The sequence below is a fragment of the Hordeum vulgare genome, chromosome 2H, assembly GCF_904849725.1.
Source record: "Hordeum vulgare subsp. vulgare chromosome 2H, MorexV3_pseudomolecules_assembly, whole genome shotgun sequence".
Lineage (NCBI taxonomy): Eukaryota > Viridiplantae > Streptophyta > Magnoliopsida > Poales > Poaceae > Hordeum > Hordeum vulgare.
The window spans coordinates 618375495-618400203 of record NC_058519.1 but is presented as its reverse complement, the minus strand read 5'-3'; the positions used below and the strand labels follow the sequence as shown (position 1 = coordinate 618400203).

At 52.5% G+C, this 24709-nt stretch overlaps 1 protein-coding gene across 1 annotated transcript; it reads left to right on the top strand.

The window, feature by feature from the left end:
- Positions 1–1294: 1294 nt before the first annotated feature.
- LOC123430858 (transcription factor MYB41-like) lies at positions 1295–2607 on the top strand. The gene is made up of 2 exons (XM_045114693.1): positions 1295–1649; positions 1809–2607. The coding sequence occupies exons 1-2, from the start codon at positions 1378–1380 to the stop codon at positions 2452–2454; spliced, it is 918 nt and encodes a 305-aa protein (XP_044970628.1). The 5' UTR covers positions 1295–1377; the 3' UTR covers positions 2455–2607.
- Positions 2608–24709: the final 22102 nt, after the last annotated feature.

Here is a 24709-nt window from a genome sequence, read left to right as displayed (position 1 = left end):
TTGCTTCCCCTCTAATTTCTTTTCTAATTGCACATGCACCCGTATCATTTGCCTCAATTATACTAAGGAATGCACGAACATCTATTAAGTTTCTTTCTATCAATAAATCGATGTATTCTTCTTCCCAATACCAAAATGAGCATCCATCTTCCTACACACATGAACATTTTCATAAGCTACTGAAATTGAACCAAATAAGTTGAAAAAGCCGAACGGAAACAAGAACATACCCCGTTGTTATTGCATTTGACCCATCTGAGGTGTTGTCGCGTGCTAGATGTTAGCTGCAACACTGTCTCTGTGCAGTCGTTGCATTGTATGAGCGGCATCGGCAAGCCGGAGAGCCGCTGTGCGAGCATCGAGCCCGGTCGACAGTCGGCCGAGTCCTTGCCGGCAGACCGACGACGGCGACTAGAGGACGGACCAGTACCTGAACGCGACGCTCGCGCTTTGCCAGAGCTGTGCGAGGTGATCCCCGACCAATCTGTGGCTTGGCGCAACCGCTGGTGGCCGGAAATGCCAGATCCGACAGACACGACAAACAATCGCCGATCTGCAACTTTTCAGTCGGTCGAGGCAGCAAGAAAGGGTAGAGATCAATCCCGGGCGTGTGGCGGCCCGCCGGCGTGATCCGGGCAACTGGTATGGCTGGAATCGTAGGCGGCAACCCGGTGAAGGTGGGTGGGGGAAAAGCACGGGCTGAAATGTCCGACCCGCCAACCGCTCCCGCTATATACAGGGCACTGACGGGGCGAGGGGGAGAACCTGCGTTTTCGCGGGTTGGGGTGGAAATTTTTCCGTGCGCCGCAAAAATATTTACGGATCCGACGTGTTTAAAGGGGTCTAATGAGACAACTTTTTTTCCTTATGAATCTATATTTTAACGATTATTTTATGGATGGGTGAGGAGGTGTGAGATGCTCTTAGTCCTCCTTGTTGCCTCGTGACATGCAGCGGCAGCAGCGCATGAATGTACAGAGCCACAGAGGAAGCAACGTGTGTGAACTGAAGCATGCAGAATATGTCTGATCTTACGTGGCCAGATCTCCGGAGCAACCGCCCTCTTTGACTTACATCGTACGCACGCCTTTCGTTTAGAGTATCCGACATACGCAAACTGTTCAACACTAGTGGCCACGAGAGCAAAATGGAAGGAAAATTCGCAGCTTCCACTGCACCTCTCGCGCGTGCCCCGTCAACCTGTCATGGACTACGACCACCCAATGGCTGCGTCCTCTCCTCCTCTATATATACCTGACCAACGGAAGAGTACACGAACAGATTCAGAGTTCTGACTTGACTTCTGTCCACTTCTGAGTTCTGAGTTCTGACGTCTGAGGAACAACCTAGCAGAGCGTGCATCCGCGAATTGATCTGATGGGGAGATCGCCGTGCTGCTGCCGCGACGCGAGCGTGAAGAAAGGGCCGTGGACGGAGGAGGAGGACAAGACTTTGGTGGAGTACATCCAGAAGCGCGGCGGGAACGTCGGCCGCTGGCGCGGCCTGCCCAAGGCCGCCGGGCTCAACCGCTGCGGCAAGAGCTGCCGCCTCCGGTGGACCAACTACCTCCGCCCCGACATCAAGCGCGGCAACTTCTCCGACGACGAGGAGCGCCTCATCATCACCCTCCACGCCGGCCTCGGCAACAAGTACGTTGTTCACGTCAAGTTCAACTACTCCACTCACATAGCTTAGCCGCCATGCCCCATGCATGCACGATGCACCGTCAGTTTCCTCCAGCTAGACCTTTTGCCATAGTTGTTAGTAATGAAGTGACCCTGATTGGATAAATTATTGTTGTACGTTAGGTGGTCGACGATCGCAACACACCTGGAAGGCCGGACAGACAACGAGATCAAGAACTACTGGAACACGCACATCCGCAAGAAGCTCATGCGCATGGGCGTCGACCCCGTCACCCACCAGCAGCTGCCACCTGCTGAACAGAGCCACGACCACCTTCCCGAGGCGCTCCTCTGGGCGGCGGCGGTCGCCAGCCTGGGCGGCCTGGACACTGGCGCTCTCATGCAGGCGCAGCTTCTGCAGCAGCTCCTCCGGACAATCGGCTCCAACAACAGCACCACCGGCCTCATAGCCAACCTGGCTGCAGCAAACACAATGCTGAACTCAAGCAGCAGCATCGTTCCGAACCAGATGGACTACCTGCAGCCGGATTATCTCTGCAACACCCCCAGTTTTGCAGAGCAGCACGTGGTGCAGCAGCAGCAGCTGACCAATGATACGTCTCCGGGAACGAGCTCCTTTGCAGCAGCTGAACCGGCTGACCAGCTCTGCAACACTGCCGCATCATATGATGTTGCACCCGCCGGCGATTGGTCGCCGGCGCAGGAGTTCGGCGGCTTGCTGGAGCCCATGATGGAGCTGCCCGGGCTGTGCTCTCTGGAGGGTGACTCTTTCTGGGAGGACATACTAGAGGAGAGCTACCGTTTGTAGCTTCCTCCTTCCGGCAGAAACAAATGTGTTGTGTATGACAGTTTTGTACAGAGTTAGATCCATCAGAACGGTGTACTGCAACATGCATTGATTTGTTTGTGTGTTCATTGTAGTTTTTCCGGTAGATTTGCCAGTGAATTTGAAGGTTGTCAATTGCTGATTTGATGTGACTGTGCTACACTTTCCTTATCAGTTAACATGTTGCCACTCGGCACAAATCGCGAGGACCATCTAAGTGAAATGAGATTCCTGATAACCGAAACACTTCCGTCGCAATAACCGGGGTGCTTATTTGATATAGGTCCAGTTCTTTTGGCCGATTCTTCCATAATCTTGAGAATCGATCATTCATCCAGCTTCTTCCAAAATCTTGAATTCATCTTTTTTTTTACAATCCTAACTAGTTAGAATGTGAACAACTAGGATTGTAAAGAACACACGGATACAAGATTCTGGAAGAAGCTGGATGAAGGGTCGATTCTCAAGATTATGGGAGGTGTGCTATGACAAGTTGTGGCAACTTTTTTACTTTGGGGATTATTTCATAGCTCTCTTTGAGCTTGTGTTGGATCGCAAACTATTTGATTGATTTATTTAATAAAGGGACCGTATGCATCTTTCGAATGTAGAGACAGGAGGCATTCCTCCTTTTCTTAAAAAACTTATTGCGCTTGGAACTCGGAAGAGGAAAAGCTAACCCCAACCCTGCCCTAACAAAATGCAACAATTTTGTTAAAATTGGTCAGTCCACATTCCACATGTCATCGCCATAATACATTGGTATGTGAGCCAGTTCTATAAAGTCAAAGGCAAACTAAAAATCTGTTAAATCTGATGCTGTGACACACAAAAGACACGCTTCAACCTGAAAAATGTGTTTCAAAATAAAAAGAATTAATTGTGCTAAATCTGATGCGGTGTCACAAAAAACATTCTTTGCTTTGTCACAAATATTATATTCTATCTGTTAAACATGTTTGTACGTATGTAGGTCCGGATTTGTACGGCGTACATGTAGTGTCTACCTCTTCTCTGTATTTATCTCTTTCTTGGGAGACAAGACACCGGTCGCACCCCTTGTACCTATATATGTGCCCGTTGCACGATCAATGAGAATTATCGATGCACAATTCCTTCTCTCCAAAACTAACATGGTATCATTCACCGTCTCTATCCTACCCTAGCTTCCGTAACCCTAGCCTAGCGGCCGCCTCGGGCCGCCGCCGCCGTCGCCATCTGTAGCCGCCGCCGCCGCCCCACACCGCCGCCACCTACCCTAGCCGCCACCTCAGACCGCTGCCGCCGCCGCCCCACGCGGCCGTCATCTACCCTAGCCGCCACCTCGGGCCGTTGCCGCCGCCATCTGCTGCCGCCGCCGCCGCCCCACGCCGCCGCCATCTACTCTAGCCGCCGCCTTGGGTCGCTGCCGTCGCCGTCCCACGCCGCCGCCATCTCCCCTAGCCGTCGCGCTCCTCCCTACGCACCGCCGCTCCTCGCTCCTCTGCAGCGCCACCATCATGTCCATCGCCTCGTCCCACACCAACCCCTTCGCCGGCCCTGATCCCGCCGCCATCCGCGACATCAACATCAAGGACCGCGTCCCCGTCATCCTCGACACCACCAATTCCACGTACTACACGTGGAAGACCTACTTCTCGCTTCTCTTTTAGAAGAAGAACCTTGTGGATCACATCGACGGCACGCTCGACTCGCGCGCCATCGGAGACGATCCCGAGTGGACCGCGATCGAAGCGACGCTCATCCGGTGGTTCTTCACCACCATCTCCAAGGACCTGTTCTACACGGTCGTGAGTGATGGTGATGATGCTCGCACCGTGTGGGGAAAGCTCACGGACTCTTCACCGACAGCAAGCTTCAGCGTCGTGTTTTCCTGCAGCAGGAATTCTTTTCCTGTCATCAGGATGACCAGTCCATCGAAGATTACTGTCGCCGTCTCAAACAACTTTTCGATGAGCTCCGCGACATTGGCGCCAAGGTCGACAATGATCTCCTTCTCAGCACGCTCACCGCTGGCCTCAACGAGGACTTCGGCAACGCCGCCGGTAACCTCACCTTGATGTCGGATCCCTCCTTCCCCAAGTTCGTCGTTTCCTGCAGTTGGAGGAACGCCGGATGAAAGGCGTGAAGAAGAGGGTGCAGCACCAGGTGCTCGCAGCTAGCACCACCCGCGGCACACCGCAGCATCCCGCCCCTCCCGCGCCACGCCAATAGTCGCCTCACCCACCGCCGGGGTTCTACCCTGCGGCCCCCGCTCTCCCCACTGCTCCCCAACAGCAACATGGTGGTGGGCGGCGCGGCAACCGCCGTGGCGGCGGCCTGAAGCAGCAGCAACAGCAGCAAAACCTGCGCCGGTTCCGCATCCGGGGGGATGCCTCGTCAGCATCACCCTTCTCCGCCCTGGACCTACGGCACGAACCCATAGAAGGGCGTTGTACACGCATACTCCATGCCGGTGCCGTGGGCCCCTACTCTGAGCCTCCTCGGGCCACCTCCGCCGAGCCATCAGGCCTACCTCGTCGGGCCAGGCGCCGCCCTGCTGCCGCGCCATAGCCGGCCCTCCCTGCATCGCCGGCTCCAGGGGCCTACGACGCCCCCGCGGCACCATACGACGGGTTCTACCCGCCCGAGGTGCCGCCCCATGGGATCCCTCCCTCCTCGCCGCTCTACACTCGGCACCGACGCCTGGTAACTATGGTGGTGGCGGCGACTGGTACATGGACTCGGGGGGCCACTCCTCATATGACATCTCATCCCGGTAACCTCATATCTGCTACTTTTGTCTCCACCCCCACTCGCATCATCGTCGGCAACGTCGCTTCTTTACCCATTACACATGTCGATCATACGTCTTTCCCTTCTACTTCCACTCCCATTAGCATGTCTAACGTCTTGGTTTCTCCTGACTTAGTCTCAAACCTTTGTTTTGTTCGTTGTCTTGCTCGTGAAAATCCACTTACTGTCGAATTTGACGCTGTTGGTTTTCTGTGAAGGACGCCCGTATCCGGATGGTTCTACACCGATGTGATAGCCCCGACGATCTCTACCCGGTGCATCACTCCACCTCCACCATGGCCACCCGTCCAGCCGTCCTCGCCGGCAGCGTTGACCTCTGGCACGCTCGCCTTGGTCATCCCAACTCCACAGTTTTACGTCAAATTCTTCATAGTTTTGCTTTCTCCTATAATAAGGTTGACAATCATTCTTGTGAGGCATGTCGTCTCGGCAAGCATGTTCGTCAGCCCTTTAGTGAGTCAACAACTATTTCCACCTTTTTGTTTCAGTTATTGCGTAGTGATGTTTGGACATCCCCTGTTGCTAGCAACACTGGTTATCTATATTATTTAGTGATATTGGATTATTTCTCTCATTACATGTGGACATTTCCCCTCCGTCGTAAATCCGACGCACCCGCCAGACTTACCGCCTTTTATTCCTATGTCACTACACAATTTGGTCGTCCTATTCTCGCTTTGCAAACTGATAACGGAAAAGAGTTTGACAACACCGCCGTTCGCCACCTCCTTGCTTCTCACGGCACTGTCTTCCGTCTCACTTGTCCCTACACCTCCCAGCAAAACGGTCGCGTCGAGCGCGTCATTCGCACTCTCAATGACCGTGTCCGCACGTTTCTCTTCCACTCCAACGTGCCACCTTGATTCTGGCCGGATGCTCTTGCCACCGCCAGCCTACTACTTAACATCCGCCCGTGTCGTCCTCGCTGGAACTATGCTCCTCATCAACTCCTTTTCGGTGCGGCTCCATCCTATGATGGTCTTCGCATTTTTGGGTGTCTCTGTTATCCTAGCACCGCGTCCAGCACCCCACATAAACTTGCTCCCCGTTCGGTTCCTTGCATCTTTCTTGGTTACCCTCCCAACACCAAAGGTTACCGGTGCTATGACCCAGTGTCCCATCGTGTCTACACCTCACGACACGTTTACTTTGATGAGTTTGTGTTTCCATTCCAGCAGGTCCCGCCATCGCCCGAGCTCACCACGGTGCCCTCCGCGGCCAGGCTCGCCCCTGCCATCATCCTCGGCGAGCCCGCGCCGAGCACCCCCACCGCCCCGGCTGCACCTTCCTCCTCTGGGACTTGGTGGCCCCGGGCTCGGCTGCTCCCCCTAGCGGCACCGCCGGCGCGGTCGTCCTCCTGGACGCCCCAGGTTCCGCCCCCGCTGACGCCACTTCGGCGTCCTTGGAGCTCGGCTCGACATCCACCTCGCCGAGCTCCCCTTCTGGTCGGCCGGCAGCACCTGCGCCCCTCACCGGTGCGGTCACTCGGGCTCGGACTGGGACTTTGCGTCCCAGCACGCGCTACCCCGAGGCTGAGTACGCTTGCACAGCGTCTACCTCGGCGTCCACTACGACTACATCACCACTACCCACCTCTGTTCGCGCAGCCCTTCGGGATCTGAACCGGCTCGCTGCGATGCATGAGGAGTTCGATGCCTTACAGCACAACCGTACATGGCAGCTTGTCCCACGGCCTCCCCATGCCAATGTCATTACCGGCAAGTGGGTATTCCGCCACAAGACTCGCCCTCGCGGTTCTCTCGAGCGCTACAAGGCGCGTTGGGTGGTTCGTGGTTTTTGACAGCGCGTCGGTCTGGACTTCACCGACACCTTCGCCCCGGTTATAAAATCGGGTACCATTCGCACAGTGCTCCAGCTCGCTGCTTCTCGTGCTTGGCCGGTTCATCAACTTGACGTGTCCAATGCATTCTTGCATGGCCACCTCGACGAGCAGGTGTTCTGCCAGCAGACTACTGGTTTCGTCGATGCCACTTCTCCGGACCATGTGTGCATGTTCTCCCGTTCTCTTTATAGGTTGAAGGAAGCTCCTCGGGCTTGGTACCAGTGGATTGCGGCCTACCTTCAGCAACAGGGGTTCCAGTCCACGTGATCTGATACTTCTCTGTTCATTTACCGCCAGGGAACCCCTACTGCGTACCTTCTTCCGTATGTCAATGACATCATCATGACTGCATCATCGCCGGCCCTTCTGCAGCAGATTACAACCCGTCTTGGCACTGAGTTTGCTCTCAAGATTTGGGGGCTCTTCACTTCTTCCTCGGTATCGAGGTTGTCCGCACTGCCTCTGGATTCTTTCTGCATCAACACAAGAACGTTCACGAGCTGTTGGAGCGAGCAGGTATGCTTAACTGTAAGCCCGCTTCTACGCATGTCGACACGAAGGCAAAGGTGTCCGCCGTCGAGGGAACTCCGGCGTCCGACGCCCCCTTCTACCGCTCCATCGTCGGTGCTCTACAGTACCTCACGCTGACGCGGCCGGATCTTCAGTATGCAGTTCAACAGGTGTGTCTTCACATGCATGCCTCACGTGACACCCATTGGTCTTTGGTGCGCCGCATCCTTTAGTACATCCGTGGCACCACGACTATGGGTCTCACCCTGACGGCATCCCCAGACATCAGCCTAGTCGCCTACTCCGACGCCGACTGGGTTGGGTGTCCCGACACCAGGCGCTCTACCTCCGGCTACTGCATCTACCTTGGCCCGTCTCTGATCCCGTGGTCGTCTAAACGACAACCCACGATTTCACGATCGAGCGCCGAGGCGGAGTACCGCGCTGTGGCTAACGCCGTCGCCAAGTGTTCCTGGCTCCGACAGTTGCTCCAGGAGCTGCTATGTGAAGTTCCCAAGGCCACAATTGTCTACTGCGACAACGTCTCCGCGGTCTACCTCTTTGCTAATCATGTTCACCATAGACGGACGAAGCATATAGAGCTTTACATCCACTTCGTTCGGGAGCCCATTGCGCTTGGTCGTGTTCGTGTTTTGCATGTACCCACCGATCAGCAGTTTGCAGATGTGATGACGAAGGGACTTCCTACCTCGACATTCGAGGGTTTCCGGTCCAGTCTTTGTGTCACAAGCAACGCTTCGACTGCGGGGGGTGTTAAACATGTTTGTACATATGTAGGTCCGGGTTTGTACGTCGTACCTGTAGAGTCTATCTCCCCTCTGTATTTATCTCTTTCTTGGGAGACAAGACACCCGTCACATCCCTTGTATCTATATACGTGCCCGTTGCACGATCAATGAGAATTATCGATGCATAATTCCTTCTCTCCAGAATTAACACTATCTGTTAAATTTATGTGTACCCTAGCCCGAGACAATTGATCTACAATTTTGTTCTAGTGAACATCAACATATGTAGAGGAATAAAACTACAAAATGAGCAAATATTACAGTCTCAATCGATGCAACATGAAAGCTCGAGTTATTAATTATGGCTGATCTATCTCTCTATCAGGCTTAGATTTTATGGACGTAACACCATCCAATTGATGCACTGTCCTGTTTCTGTCTGATACCTTATTAGTTGGGGTAGGAAGTTGTTTTTGCAGTGTTGAAAGGTGATGGAGCTAGCTCAAGCACCTTGAGACCGACGCGCGGCCTTCTAGAGCCGATATTGAAGTCTACACAAAGTGTTTACCTCCGATCATATGTAACGACATGGATTAAATCTAATTAGCTAGCCGTGTTAAGTCTACACAAGTGATGGCTTCATCGATGACTTGGCGCTCTAGCTGATCCATACAATTGCAGCAAAAGGCTCGTTTATAGTTAGCAGTTAGGTAGGTTAAAGGCTTGCCCGATGCTTGAAGGCATTGACTTCTCCCAGGAGAAGAAGAAAAGGACGTAGGATTGATGTGATTGAGCAATGATCATTGGGTTATTCTGTCCTTCAACCTTTAAGGAAGTCCTTTGTGTCGTTTCAATGATAATGACTGGCAGCATTTTTTTAAGCAGAAGGCAAAACGAACTGTGCTGACTTTTGCTGCTCGTGCCAAGTAGAGACCATCCTCTCCGTTGGGTTTTTTTAGTGTTGAACAGGAAACAGAGTGGGACATTTTTTTCTTTTTCTTTTTAAAGATGAGTACCGCTTTCGACCTCTGCATCAAAACGATGCATGTAAATATTTTATTATACTAATCAATGGCGGAGACAGCACCCGGCGAGCCGGGGCTGCTGCCCGGACTCCCATGGTGCATGTGCATGGAGCTTTAATTTAAAAAACGATTTTATGAACAGTTTATATGGGCAGAAGCTGATTAGCTTGACATCACGTATAGCTTATCCAGGCTCTAACTTTGAGCCGGCTCCATCACTGATCTTAATGGAGCAAAAGTGTTAAACTCGGCGAAGGCATTTTCCAGCATGAATGGCCGTAAGCTTACACGTAGCGGGACCGAGCCTGTGGCCATATCCTCCTATTATGATCAATGAGGTAAACTGCGAAACGGTGAATCTAAGCCAAATCAAGCTGCGTACTGTATGTGGAATGGTCATATCTTTGGCAGAGAGTTTTGCACACGCACAAAGATGATGGCGTTACATGGTCTGGGTGAAAGATTGATCAAAATGTCACTACGATGGCGACCGTTGATGACGGGAGACATGGGCCATGGTGAAATATGGTTGCTGATTTTTTTATTTACCCCTGCACGAAGCATCCACGAACTGCTAAATGCTTGTGAATGCGGGCAATCAGGGAAGATTCTACGCGAAGCTGCTCCATGACCTCTGCGGAACCCAACCATCTCGACGGAGTAACGCTACACCTATAAAGACTTACGTAAAGATTTTACGTATAAACTGATGTATTAGATTGTGATTGGTAATTGAGAGATGAGGGGCCCTATCCTCATTAAAAATCAAGGAGGAGATAAGAGTTAGTTTGAAAAGTTAAATAAATCTTCGTAAGTTTTTGTATGTCTAGCATTATTGATCTCGACGGTAGCCTTAAAAAAGTGTAACTGATGGATCGGTGTCGCTGATAAAGGGAAACGTATTTGACTGCCGTTCGTCCGGTCACCACCGAATGCACCTTGAAAAAACGCGACGCGCGTCCCACCGGTCAGAGACTCACGCACGCACGGACGCAGGCCAGGCCGCGTTTGCCGAGGCGACGAAGCCGACGTGCCAACCAAACCACTGTGTCTATGCAGCGGCTATGCTACACGTAACACGTACGTACGTACGTAGTCTCGATCGGTGGCTCGGTTGCACAGGGCAATGGTATGCGTGCGACGCATTTTCCATGTGAAAAAGGCCAGGTGAAGACTTGTCCCTGTGACCGCGAGACTCTAATGGTATGCTTTTGAATTTTACCCTCGGGGATATGTGGCAGTCGCTAACCGCCGCAGAGAAACGCCGGGAGAGTTTATAGGGATAAGACTGGCGACGCTGACAGCCGGAGACACCATTCTTCTTCCAAGAAGAAAACCCGCGCGGCAGCTTGTGCTTCGACTTTTTGCCTAGTCAAAGTACGGGGCAAGGACTGTAAAAAAGCACGGAGCCGGCCGGGACGGCGTATCCATACCAGCGTCTTTCATATCCACCAGGAGAAAAAGAGAACGTAATGATGTGTCGTTGATTCTTGTTCAAGGAAATATTCCCTTGATTCTTTAGTATTCCTCCGTCCGAAATTACTTGTCGTACGAATATATAAAAATAGATGTATATAAAACTAAAATACATCTAGATACATCCATTCATATGGCAAGCATTTTCGGATGGAGGGAGTAGTTTATAACAAACCAATGCATATTTCTCTTCTTTCATTGTCTTTGGGAAAATGGCATATTTTTTTTCAAAATGCAACTAAAAAATTTGCATCGTCCATTAATTGAGAAGAAGAAGAAAGCCACCTCCCTCACATCACCGTTTGTGCAACTGTTCAATGGCCGCCTCCCTGACATCACCGTTGCTGCCCTTCAAGCGTTGTTCAACCTTGATTGTGACTTCATGGCAGCGGTGGAGAACGCCATGATCGAGCATGGAGGAGAGGGAGGCCCGGGCCTGGGCTCTCAGGAACACGAGCCGACGGCCACGTCTTGAGTTGCTCCTGCCTAGTGCTACCAAGATGTTCCTTAGGTTTTCATGTTAGCAAATCTATTATGTCTAGTAGGTTCGGTGTCTGTTTGCAGTTGCAGCCTGTTGTAGCTGCCTCTTGCCTTGGCAAGGTGGTGAGAATTAGTAGCTTGTACGCTTGTTTGTTGTGTTGTGCTCCTTGGCAGAGAATTATGGTCATGGCGAGGCCGTGCTTATCTCCATGTGTTTCCCCTATTTGTGATGTTCTAGACCCAGTCAACTATTGTACTGCTGATCAGCTTGCCCATGCCAACAAAGATGTTTGCCCAGTTTATCGATGACAGAAAACAACCTCAAAATTCTGAACTGAAATGTTAGGGGGTTAAATTGCCTGGACCGTCGTACTACGGTTCATGAGACCATTGCCGCTACCCCCTGTCATATTGTTTGTCTACAAGAGTCCAAATTAGAGAACGTTGATACATTCACCGATGTCCACATTGGTGGCCAACGGCTCAAGTGCTTCGCCCAACGCCCGGCCGATGAAACCCGCGGACCGCGGTGGTATCCTTCTCCTGTGGGACACTAGTTTTGTCCAGCTTTCCAATGTGCAATCAGGAGCTTACATCCTCTCGGCCACGGTCGCCTTGTGCTCAAACAACCACGACAGCACCAACACCTCTTTTAAGGTGACTATTGTTTATGGTCCGACTAGGAGCAATCTCAAGGATGCTTTCTTTGACGAGCTTGTCTCCAAAAAACCGTCCGTGGGTACACTATGGCTTGTCACTGGATACTTCAATCAAATTTACCATGCCCTGGACAAGAACCAGGCTAATGTGGACCAAAGCCGCGATTTCTGATTTCCTTCGCAATGAACAATCTATTCTCCACTTTTGAATCAAAACGAGGCTGATTTAGAACCGCGCTGAACTCATGTAACCTCAAAGAGATTCACCTCCAAAATAGGAGATTCACTTGGAGAAATGGTCACATAGACCCCACCTTGAGCAAGCTTGATGGCTTCTTCTGCAATGAGGAGTGGGACTTAGAATTCGGATCACATATTTTGCATGCCTTATCAACCTTCTTGTCTGACCACTGCCCCCTTTTGCTGACAAAGTATGAAGGTCCTAAGCGCACCAAGTGCTTCCGCTTCGAGAACTTCTCGATTGGGATGCCGGGTTTTCACTCGACCGTCCAAGAGGCATGGGATGAGGACCACAGCCATGTCATGCCATATCACATCCTTCATCACAAGCTCAAGAGAACTAGCAATAGGCTAAAGGCTTGGAGCAAAATCCTCTTCTCTCATGCAAAATTTCAATTGCACATGGCCCTGAAGGTCATCCTCCTTCTTGATAAAGCCCAAGAATCTCGCTCCTTGATCCCCGAGGAGTTTGGCCTTCGAAAGAGGCTCAAATGTGGTGTTATTGGGCCGGTCATGCTTGAGAAGACTCGCAAAAAGCAGATTTCCAGGATCACGAGCATCAAAGAGGGCGATGTTAACACCAGATTCTTCCATCTAAGAGTCAACCGTCGGAGGAGAAGAAACTTTATCCACCGCCTAAAGCATAATGTTGGTTGGGTGACTGACCATGATCACAACAGGGCCATTATTCACAGTAACTTTTCATCGACCATCAAGAAGGGTCCCCGACGACAGATAGACATAAACTGGAATTCTATTCTTGTCCTAGATTGTGACCTCTCCGACCTTGGAGCCACTTTCACCATGGAGGAAGCTAGGCAGGTTGTGTTTGACTCCCCAAGTGATAAGGCGTCGGGATCCGACGGGTTCACGGGTGCTTTCTTCAGGGCGTGTTGGGATATCATTAAGGTGGACGTCATGGCCACCATTGAACACTTCTCCAATCTGCATGCGGTGAACTTCCACTGGTTGAACTCTACCAACATTGTGCTAATTCCTAAAAAGGACGGTGCAGAAGACATTTCTGACTTTAGACCTATTAGTCTCATCCACGTCGTGGCCAAGCTGATTGCCAAGATGATGGCTTCCCGCCTCCCGGCCCACATGAATGATATTTTCTCGCACGCCCAAAGTGCCTTCATCAAGAAAAGAAGCATTCACGACAACTTCACCTTCGTCCGCAACCTTACCAGAAGGTTCCACCTAAGAAAAAGCCCATGCCGCTCTTTATGTTAGACATCAAAAAGGCCTTTGACTCGGTCCGACGGGATTACTTGCTAGATCTCGTGCAGCATCTTGGCTTCCAGACTCGTTTCAGAGGTTGGGTTTCCACACTACTCTCCTCGGCTTCCTTGAGGGTCCTCCTAAATGGCATTGTGGGGAATCCAATCCAGCATGGGAAAGGTCTAAGGCAAGGGGGCCCAATTTCCCCCCTTCTCTTTGTGCCTGCCCTCGACCCGCTACTACACATTCTTGATAAGGCCACGACATAAGGAAATTTGCATCCGCTCAGGGGAAATAGCATAACTCTTTGCGCCTCACTATTTGCGGATGACGCCGCGGTTTTCATGAAGCCCATCTAGGAAGATGTTCAATACTTCGCCTCCACCCTTGACGCTTTTGGAGAGGCCACTGGACTTGTCACTAACTGCAATAAGAGCCTGGTGGCTGCCATTCGTTGTGATAGCTTGGATCTGCAGGACATTTTAAAACACTTTACAGCTAAGCTCAGGCCTTTCCCAATGACATACCTTGGGCTGCCCCTTTCGGTCACGAGCCTTAAGACGATGCACTTCTTGCCGCTTGAAGATAAAATAGCCCACAAGATGGCTCCTTGGATCGGTCAACTCATGGCGGCCCCTGTTAGGACTCTTCTAGTTAAGGCGGTCCTCAGCGCCATAGCCATCTATAGCGCCACTTCGCTTGTCCTCCCAACTGAGGTTATGAAAAGGATTGATGTCCTGAGATGTGCCTTCCTGTGGGCAGGCTGCGACAAGGTCACTGGAGGGAAGTGTAAAATTAACTAGGAGCCTGTCTATCGCCCTAAGGTTATGGGTGGGCTCGGTGTCTTGAACCTCTTAAAGTTTGCCACCGCACTCCGCCTAAGATGGCTCTCGTTCGAGTGGGCCTCGCCGGCAAAACCATGGGTGGGGCTTGGCACCCCCTGTGATGATGCCGACAGGAACCTCTTTGCGGCATCCACGACGGTGAAGGTTTGCAGCGGGAACAAGGCATGCTTCAGTAAATCACCCTGGCTTGAGGGGTTGTGACCTATGGATATTGCGCCTAGAATCTTCAAGATTACCAAGAGAAAGAACTACACGGTTGCTAAGGCTTTATCTGATAACTTCTGGGTTTCCCATATTAAGTTTACTCAGGGTATTTCTGAGAGCCACATCCAAGAGTTCGCCACCCTTTGGGAGAAACTAGAAGGGGTGGTTCTTGACCATGACACGCAGGATACGATCACCTCGAAGTTCATGGATAATGGCAGTTCCTCAATGTCCTCTGATGGGGTTATAGTCCTAGGGTAGGGTCATAGGCCTGCCCTGTAGGTCCTACCCCGGGACTACCCCTCACAGAGGACAAGACCCTTAGTCAACTCCGACTGAATTAAGGAATTCCTATCTTCCAGTCGTTAACATACCTTCGGTCCTCCAGTCGGCGACTAGCATTCGGAGGATATCGAGTCAACCGACTGCATACCACTCGGTACATCGTAACCCCCCTGGAGGGAAACGGTCGTACATTTCCGGGTGCATTTATTAGCATTAAGGGCGTACGTTACCTGTAACGTACGCATTCAATCGCCACTACTCCACCCCTGTACCAGAACCGTTATGGAGGACAGCGTACTCTATATAAGCCATCCTCCCCCACTGGTAAAGGGGTTAGAAATTCATTGTATTCCCTATTCCACTCGACAACAAAGCTCCCTGAGCACTGAGACGTAGGGCTATTACCTCCACCACAGAGGGGCCTGAACTCATACATCCTCGCCGTAGCTAGGACCCTGCCCGTCCTTTTCGTACCCTATACATCTACTGTCAGGCTTATACCCACGACAGTTGGCGCCCATCGTGGGGCAGGTGTCTAAGTGACTTCCGGCGAGTTTGCGACTACTTCCTTTCATCATGTCGTCCGGTGGAGGTTCGAGTATGGGTCACCAGATCTTCTTCGGCGCTCTCTCCTTCATCGTCGACGATTCGGCGTGGCTTCGGGATGCCCCTCTCAACGTCGAGGTGCTTCCCCGTCGCGGGGCTACGCACTTCTGTGCCGGCACTCGCGGCATCCTTCTTCTCCAACAGTCGACTCCGGTGTCGACCTTCACCGCCGCCATGCGCCGCAGCAAGCGGTCCCGCCGTCCGCGGTTCCAGCGTTGGGTGCAGCATGCCCAAGCGCGCCAGAACGCGTCTTCGCAAGTGGCAGTTCTTGAGTCCGTTGTGGTTGCCCCGCCGTCCCAGCACTCGGACTCGGTTCCGACTGAGTTTCCTTCCGAGTATGCAGGTCGCGGGCCTGCAGCAGAAGTACACATGGCCAACTCCCATGAAGATCCCCGTCAAGCTGGCCGAAGCGAGCGGGAGGTCGGTGAAGCATCCGGTGCGCGCCGTCCACCTCGCCGTTCTGCCAGTCGGCACACTCGGCGGAGCAACGTGGAGTTGTTCCGCACGCCTCTCCTCAACTTGGTTGCGGCTGCCAAGATTGCCGATTCCCTCCAGTCGACTGATTCAGAGGCAGGAAGGGGGATCGAGCAGATCCGAGCCCTGTTGCACACGGCGCAGCAGAAGAATTCGGCGGTCTCCCAGTCACACAACCGGATCTATAATAGTTCCGTCCACGCGAATACGCATCGGTCGGTTCACAGCCCTGGTTCCCATCAACGCCACAGGGGAGGTAGCCCTTCCATGATTCATGAAGATCGCCGCCGCTCACGCACCCCTCTGCGGGGTGGGCCCTATGGGTCCCGACATCATGATGATCGGCGTTCAGTCGGCGACGCTTACGACCCAAGACCCGACGCAAGAGGACGTATCGCCCAGCGAAGAGTCGACAGGGGTCGAGCCCACCGCGATGGTCACGATATGGACCGTCCAAGTGGAAGCAGGACCATCGTGTCCGGTCCCGAGTGTTTTAGTCGAGCCATCCGCTCGGCTGACATCCCGCCCAACTTCCGATTGGCAGCGGGAATCGGTAAATTTACGGGAGAGTCCAAGCCAGAAACATGGCTAGACGACTACCGAGTGGCAGTCCAGATCGGAGGAGGGGATGACCACGTCGCCATGAAGCACCTCCCTCTGATTCTCGATGGCTCGGCGCGAGTGTGGCTGAATCAATTAGCCCCCTCGAGCATTTATAGTTGGGCGAATCTGGCCCGAGTGTTCATCCGGACCTTCGAAGGGTCATGCAAGCGCCCTGCGGGCCTCGTGGAGCTCCAGCACTGTGTCCAGAAGCCGAATGAGCCCCTGCGCGACTTCATCCAGCGCTGGACGACTCTCTACCACACGGTGGAGAACGTCACCGAACATCAAGCAGTTTGTTGCCTTCAAGGCAGGCGTGAGGTACAGGGAGCTGTACCTGAAGTTTGGCCGAACAGGCGACATCTCCATGAGCAAGATGATGGAGATAGCAGCTCGCTATGCGAATGGCAAAGAAGAGGACCGTATCCGAAGCGGCAAGCACAAGACGATCGGCGACGGAGAAGGAAGCAACACTCGGAAGCAAAAGCAAAAAAGCTCCATCCACTCCGTAGGCAGAAGCTGCAGTCGTGACCAATGCCAAGTTCAAAGGCAAAGGGAAGGCGCAGTATACCCCCAAGAAGAAGCCATTCAATAATCCCATCCTGGACCAACCATGCCCGGTTCATACGAAAATGGACGAAGAGGGCAACCCCATATATCCCAAGCATACCACTCGGCAGTGCCGACTCCTGATCCAGGGATTCGGCGAAGGACAACCGAGTGAGAAGGTCAGCGAACAGGATGAGGAGGATAAGGAGGATCCGTTCCCCCAAGTCCATGCGACACTCATGATTTTTGCTGACGTCGAAAGCAAGAGTCGACTGAAGCTGGTGAACAGGGAGGTCAACATGGCCGTTCCGACCAGCCCCAAGTTCCTTAAATGGTCTCAGACTGCGATCACCTTTGACCAGTCGGATCATCCAGCGCATGTCCCCACCCCAGGAAGACAGGCTCTGGTCGTCGACCCGCTGGTGGAAGGAGTCCGACTGCGCAAAGTCTTCATGGACGGCGGCAGCGGGTTGAACATCATGTACGCCGACACTCTCAAGGGAATGGGCATTCCGATGTCCAAACTCAACAAGAGCAGTATGCAGTTCCACGGAGTCGTCCCTGGACGAAAGGACAAGTCACTCGGCCAGATCGCGTTGGACGTCGTTTTCGGCTCCGACAAGAACTTTCGCAAGGAGAAGCTCACATTTGAGGTGGTGGATTTCCATAGCGCTTGCCACGCAATTCTGGGCCGCCCAGCATATGTGAGCTTCATGGCCCGTCCATGCTACGTATACTTGAAGCTGAAGATGCCAGGCCCGAAAGGCGTGATCACCATCACGGGCAATCGTCAGCGAGCCGAAGAGTGTCTGCAGCAGGGATCAAGAATCGCCGACCAGCAGATGGCTGTTCTCGAGCTCGACGAGTACAAGAAGACAGTCGACCCTGCCGACCTGATGCGCTCAAAGAAACCAGCTTCTGAGTCCGCATTCCAGTCGGCGGGAGAGACGAAGAAGGTCAGCATCCACCCGACGGACGACTCTGCTGCCCCGACGAACATCTCCACCACCCTCGATCCTAAATAGGAAGCCGAGCTCACCCAATTCCTCCGTGAGAACTGGGACATCTTCGCATGGAAACCCTCTGACATGCCAGGTGTTCCCAGGGAGTTGGCTGAGCACCGACTGCATGTGAATCCCGCCGCTCGGCCCGTCCGAGAGCGCCTGCGCTGGTCGGCCGCACACAAGAGGAAGGCAATCGGGGAAGAGGTGGCCAAGCTGCTGGCCGCCAACTTCATTCGCGAGGTTCACCACTCCGAGTGGCTCGCCAATGTTGTCATGGTGCCCAAGAAGGATAAGTCGCTCCGAATGTGCATCGACTTCAAGCATCTTAATAAGGTCTGCCCGAAGACCATTTTCCGCTCCCCCGCATAGATCAAATTGTCGATTCGACTGCGGGATGCGAGCGTTTGTCATTTCTTGATGCCTACTCGGGCTATCATCAGATCCGTCTGTATGGTCTCGATGAGTTAAAAACAACCTTCATCACCCCATTCGGGTGCTTCTGCTACATCACTATGCCCTTCGGTCTGAAGAATGCAGGAGCTACCTTTATGCGCATGATCCAAAAATGTCTCCTCGACCAGATCGGTCGGAATGTGGAGGCATATATGGATGATATCGTAGTCTAGTCACGCAAAGGTTCCGACCTGCTGACAGACTTGGCAGAAACATTCGCCAACCTTCGTAGATACGATATCAAGCTCAACCTAGCCAAATGTTCATTCGGTGTTCCCACCGGAAAGTTACTCGGTTTCTTCGTTTCCGAACGAGGGATCGACGTCAACCCCGAAAAGATCGGGACCATCGTCCAAATGGAGAGGCCGGTTAGAATACACGATGTTCAACGGCTCACAGGTTGCCTAGCGGCTTTGAGCAGGTTCATCAGTCGACTCGGCGAGAAAGCACTTCCTCTGTACCGACTCATGAAGAAATCAGATACTTTCGAGTGGACAGACGAAGCCCAAGTCGCTTTTGATGACCTCAAAGTCTTACTTTCCACCTAGCCGGTTCTTACTGCTTCGCTCAGTAAAGAGCCCCTTCTTCTGTATATCGCGGCAACGAATCAAGTCGTCAGTACTGTTCTTACAGTCGAACGAGAAGAAGAAGGCAAAGCATACAAAGTTCAGCGGCCAGTGTACTACATCTCCGAAGTCCTAACTCCTTCCAAGCAGAGGTATCCCCACTATCAAAAACTTATCTACGGGATTTACATGACTGCGAAGAAGGTGGCTCATTATTTCCAAGACCACTCGGTGTCTGTCGTTTCTGATGCTCCGTTGTCGGAAATTCTCCACAATCGAGACGCGTCAGGCCGAGTGGCGAAGTGGGCAATGGAGATGTTGTACTGCGATATCAAGTTCGAGGCCAAGAAAGCTATTAAGTCTCAAGCCCTGGCTGACTTATAGCAGAATGGGTAGAACAACAGCAACCGACCCACATCTGCTCGGCTCATTGGACAATGTTCTTTGATGGGTCTAAGATGTTGAATGGTTCCGGCGTTGGTGTTGTGATCATTTCACCAAAGGGCGACAAGCTCAAGTACGTGCTACAGATACACTTCGGTTCCTCCAACAACGAGGCAGAGTATGAAGCTCTCCTCTACGGATTGCGCATGGCCATCTCACTCGGCGTCCGTCGCCTGATGGTCTATGGCGATTCAGATTTGGTGGTCAATCAAGTGACGAAAGAGTGGGACGTCAGGAACCCCACCATGACCACATACTGCAATGCAGTAAGGAAGCTGGAGAAGAAGTTTGAAGGTCTGGAACTCCACCATGTTCCGAGACTGAAGAACCAGGCAGCTGATGAGTTGGCAAAACTCGGATCCACTCGAAGACCAGTCCCGAGTGACGTCTGCCTCGAGCACCTCCACCTTCCCTCGGTCAAAGAAGATCCTTTCACAGAGGAACCAGTACAACCCAAGAGCACAACAGATCCGACTGAAGTCGATGTACCTGTTGTGGTTGATCTGGTTATGGAGATCCTCACTGCCATCCCCGAGTGGACTGTGCCGATCATTGCATATATTCTCAGACAGGAACTACCAGAAGACGAAGCTCAGGCCAGGCAGATAGTCCGCAGGTCGAAGGCATTCACTGTCATTGATGGCCAATTGTACAAGGAGAGTGTTTCAGGCGTTCTTCAACGCTGCATTTCCCCAGAGGAGGGCAGTTGATCCTGGAAGAGATTCACTCGGGAACCTGCGGTCATCACGCCTCTTCGAGAGCAATCGTCGCCAAGGCATTCAGGGCTGGTTTTTTCTGGCTGCAGGCGAATGAGATGGCTAAAGACATGGTCGACCGATGCGAGGGCTGTCAGTTCTACTCCAACAAGTCCCACAAGCCAACTTCTGCATTGAAAACAATCCCGCTTGTGTGGCCGTTTGCAGTTTAGGGATTAGATACAGTCGGTCCATTCAAGACAGGCCAAGGAGGCTACACTCATCTGTTGGTGGCAGTCGACAAGTTCACAAAATGGATAGAAGCCAAGCCCATCAAGAAACTCGATGCCTCAACAGCCGTCAAGTTTGTCAGGGACATCATCTCTAGATTCGGTGTACCTCACAGCATAATCACGGATAACGGGACAAACTTTGATTCGGACAGATTCAAAGGTTTTTGTGCAAGCCAAGGTATCCGAGTGGATTTTGCTTCCGTAGCACATCCTCAATCCAATGGACAAGCAGAGAGGGCGAATGGACTTATTCTTCAGGGTTTAAAGCCCCGACTTTTGCGGGAGGTGGGACATGCCGCTGGCGCTTGGGTCACCGAGTTACCTTCAGTACTTTGGGGTCTTCGCACAACCCCGAACAGATCTACAGGGCGATCGCCGTTCTTCCTCGTTTACGGAGCAGAAGCGGTCCTTCCGAGTGACTTGCTTCATAATGCTCCACGAGTCAAACTCTTCTCCGAAGCTGAAGCAGAACAAGCAAGGCAAGATGGAGTGGACCTTCTAGAGGAGGAGCGCGAGATGGCACTGACTCGCTCAACCATTTATCAACAAGATCTACGGCGTTTTCATGCACGCCACGTCAGGAGTCGCACGTTCCAAGCAGGCGACCTGGTGCTCCGAGTGGATCAGCAAAGACCTCACAAGTTGGCCCCGGCCTGGGAAGGACCCTTTATCATCTCCAAGGTGCTGAACAACGGAGCATACAGACTCTACAACATCGAGAGGGAGACAGACGAGCCACGCGCATGGAATGGAGACCTCTTGAAGCGCTTCTACACGTGATCGTCGACTGAAGCAGTGTAAAGAACTAGTATTGATGGAATAATATAAAACGGATTCAGTTTTTGCAGTCTCAGAATTCTTCTGCAGTCTCACAAAAAAAAACTTAGCTGTGATCAAGAATCACCTAAGTTACAACTTTCTCCGAGTGTGCACTAATCGTCGCACTCGGGGACTTAGCTGTGATCAAGAATCACCTAAGTACTAACTTTCTCCGAGTGTGCACTAATCGTCGCACTCGAGGACTTAGCTGTGATCAAGAATCACCTAAGTAATAACTTCCTCCGAGTGTGCACTAAACGTCGCACTCGGGGACTTAGCTGTGATCAAGAATCACCTAAGTACTCACTTTCTCCGAGTGTGCACTAATCGTCGCACTCGGAGACTTAGCTGTGATCAAGAATCACCTAAGTACTAACTTTCTCCGAGTGTGCACTAATCATCGCACTCGGGGACTTAGCTGTGATCAAGAATCACCTAAGTAATAATTCCTCCGAGTGTGCACTAAACGTCGCACTCGGGGACTTAGCTGTGATCAAGAATCACCTAAGTAATAACTTCCTCCGAGTGTGCACTAAACGTCGCACTCGGGCACTCAGCTGTGATCAAGAATCACCTACGTTGTCATTTTCTCCGAGTGTGCACTAAACGTCACACTCGGGGACTTAGCTGTGATCAAGAATCACCTAAGTCCTAACTTCCTCCGAGTGTACGCTAAGCGTCTCACTCGGAGACTTTGCTGTGATCCAGAGTCACCTAAGTAATCACTTTCCCCGAGTGTGTACTAAACGTCGCACTCGAAACAACATTCAAACACAAGAGTAAACGCTTTGCTTCGGATTCCAAAATTCTTGCAAAGATAGCTAACTCGGTGCGGATCAAGCTTACCCGCACCGATTTAAGAATGTGACGGCCAACAGAAGTGGCCAAAGTACCTTACAGATAAACACTCGGCATACCGAGGATAAAAGTTTTATTACGCGTCAGCTGGGTCGGCGCCAGGACTGGAGGGCTCCACGAAGGTGTCCAAGTCGATTTTGTCGGCGGTGCGGGTAGCACTCTCAAGGAACGTCTCCATGAAGTCTTCGAATCGAAGCTTCTTCGTGTTGGCGACCTTCAGTGTCTTCAGCTTCTCTTCCCGCACCTCCTTGCAATGGACTCGGACCAAGGACAGAGCAACATCTGCACCGCAATGCGCTGCCGATTTCTTCCACGATTGCACTCGGTTCGGAATCTCCTCCAGTCGTGCCATCAAGCTCTCCATCTCCTGCCGCGACTCATCTTCTGGCCAAAGTTCCTTGTCAATTCGGACGACGACCTCTCTCAGTCGACCGATGAAAGGACCCACTTTGCCTACGCGGATATGCGCCCGGAGTAGATCCCGATTGGCGTCCTCGCCGAGTGGCACGTTGTCGCGAATGGACCGCTCCACGTCCACTGTTTCAGCCTTAGCATCAACGCAAAAATCTGCAACAAAAGAGCAAGCATACAATAAACGCCGAGTGTAACGCACACGGTACAAGCACTCAGCATAACATACGACTTACCAGCTAGACGCGTCATCATCTGCCCAGCCCAGTCGGTGACGTACTTCTCCTGAGCTATGCATCGTCTATTCAGGACGGCCATCTGATTCGTGAGAGCAGTCCTCTGTTTCTTCATTTTTTCCACTTCCTCAGTCCACACCTTGTTCGCTTCACGAGCCTCCTCCAAGGACTTCTCTCGTCCTTCCAAAGCATCCTTCATGCCGGCCATGGCGAGCATAGCCGCATCAAGCTCACCAGCGAACTGGTTCCTCTCCGCTCTGAGCGCCTCATAGGTCGTCCCCATTTCACAAGTTTTCTGCCACCAAGCACCAAGGGACAATCAGAAAGTTCAACAGTTAAAGGTCTAAGTTCTTTAGACCCCTGCCGACGCAAGCAGTCGACAGCGGTCTCGAGGACTACACCCAGTGGGTTCACTCAGAGTGACCCCACTAGCATGCAGCTCAAGCAGGCCTGCCCTATTGAGATGCATGTTATAACTTACGCCTACGAGGCCAATACTACCCGACCTGAGTACAACTTACTCTCGGGGACTCTTACAGTAAATGCACTCCGACTGCAACAACTACTCGTACTCGGTCATACTATTTACAGACACAACCAAAGTACAGACAATATGTATAAAGACAACTGTCGGTGCAAGCACTCGACAGAAGTCTCGGGGACTACACCCACTGGGTTCACTCAGAGTGAACCCATTGCAAAAGACAGCTGCTATTCAAGAACACCCAGTGGGTTACAAGAGAAAAGTAAATACTTACTAGACCACTTACTCGGATATCATCTCGCAGCTCCAAGCTCCGCTGGTACAAGGCTGCAACAGAGTCGTAGGCCCTCTTGGCTTCTCCAGCCATCAACTCCGCCTGCACCATACCCCCCTTGGCCGCTCCCACCTGCTCCTCCGGAAGACGCTGGATGCTGAATTCAGCATTCGACGAGCCTGGAATCGTCGGAGGTTCCTGAGGCATCCCAAGGTCCGCCCCAGTCGGCTCCTCATCCACCAGCACTGGTTCAGTCTGTGGCAGCGCCTCAGTCGGCAGCACGTCGGCGGCGAGAGCGGCAGCAGGAGGAGCAGCCTTAAGAACAGGCTCCACAGCTGGGTCGGCTCTCCCCTGGTCGTCCTCGTCCAGGCAAATCGCCCCTGACAGGCCGAATGACGCGAGGTCTCAGAAAAAGAAAGAAGCAGGACCTATGATAGAATTCGAGACGCGATGGTATAAAACACTCGACGTCCCTACAACGCACCTGGCTGGGACGAAACGACGTTGTCTGTGTCCATGGGATCGTCTCCTTGGCGCGCCGGAGAGGTGGCAGAAGTAGCGACCCTGTCGAGTGAAATCCATTCGACCAGTAAACAGAAGTTCACTCGGACGTCAGAAAGAATTGAAAGCTCGATACACTTACGTGGAGGTGACAGGGACAGCAACCCTCATTCGCAACAGAGCCTTCTAAGGCTTAGGCCCACTCGGCTTGGGCGCCTTAGAAGACTGGCCCGCGGGCTCAGCGGCGGCATCCCTGGTCCTCTTGGTGCTTCGAACACTCGGGACCACCGGAGCAGTAGGCAGAGCACTCGAAGACGCGGGAGGAGCCGAGGGGACGGCGGGCTCGTGTCGGCACTTGGTCCGATGCTCTAGTTGCGGAGGTGGCGAGTCCTGCTCCTCGTCTTCTTCCTCTTCCTCGCTGGTCTCCTCCTCCGATTCCCCGCTGTCGAAGACGTACTCGGCGCTCTCCACGCTGCCCTCCTGGCTGCCTTCCTCCTCTTCCTCCGTCGGATTCCCATTCGAGACGGGGGAGAACCAGTTGGTCCACGCCTGCATAAATTTCAGTCGGTAACATCAGACATCACACGGAGATATAGTCAAACGACAGGAATTAAGATAGTTCAGTGCACTCGAC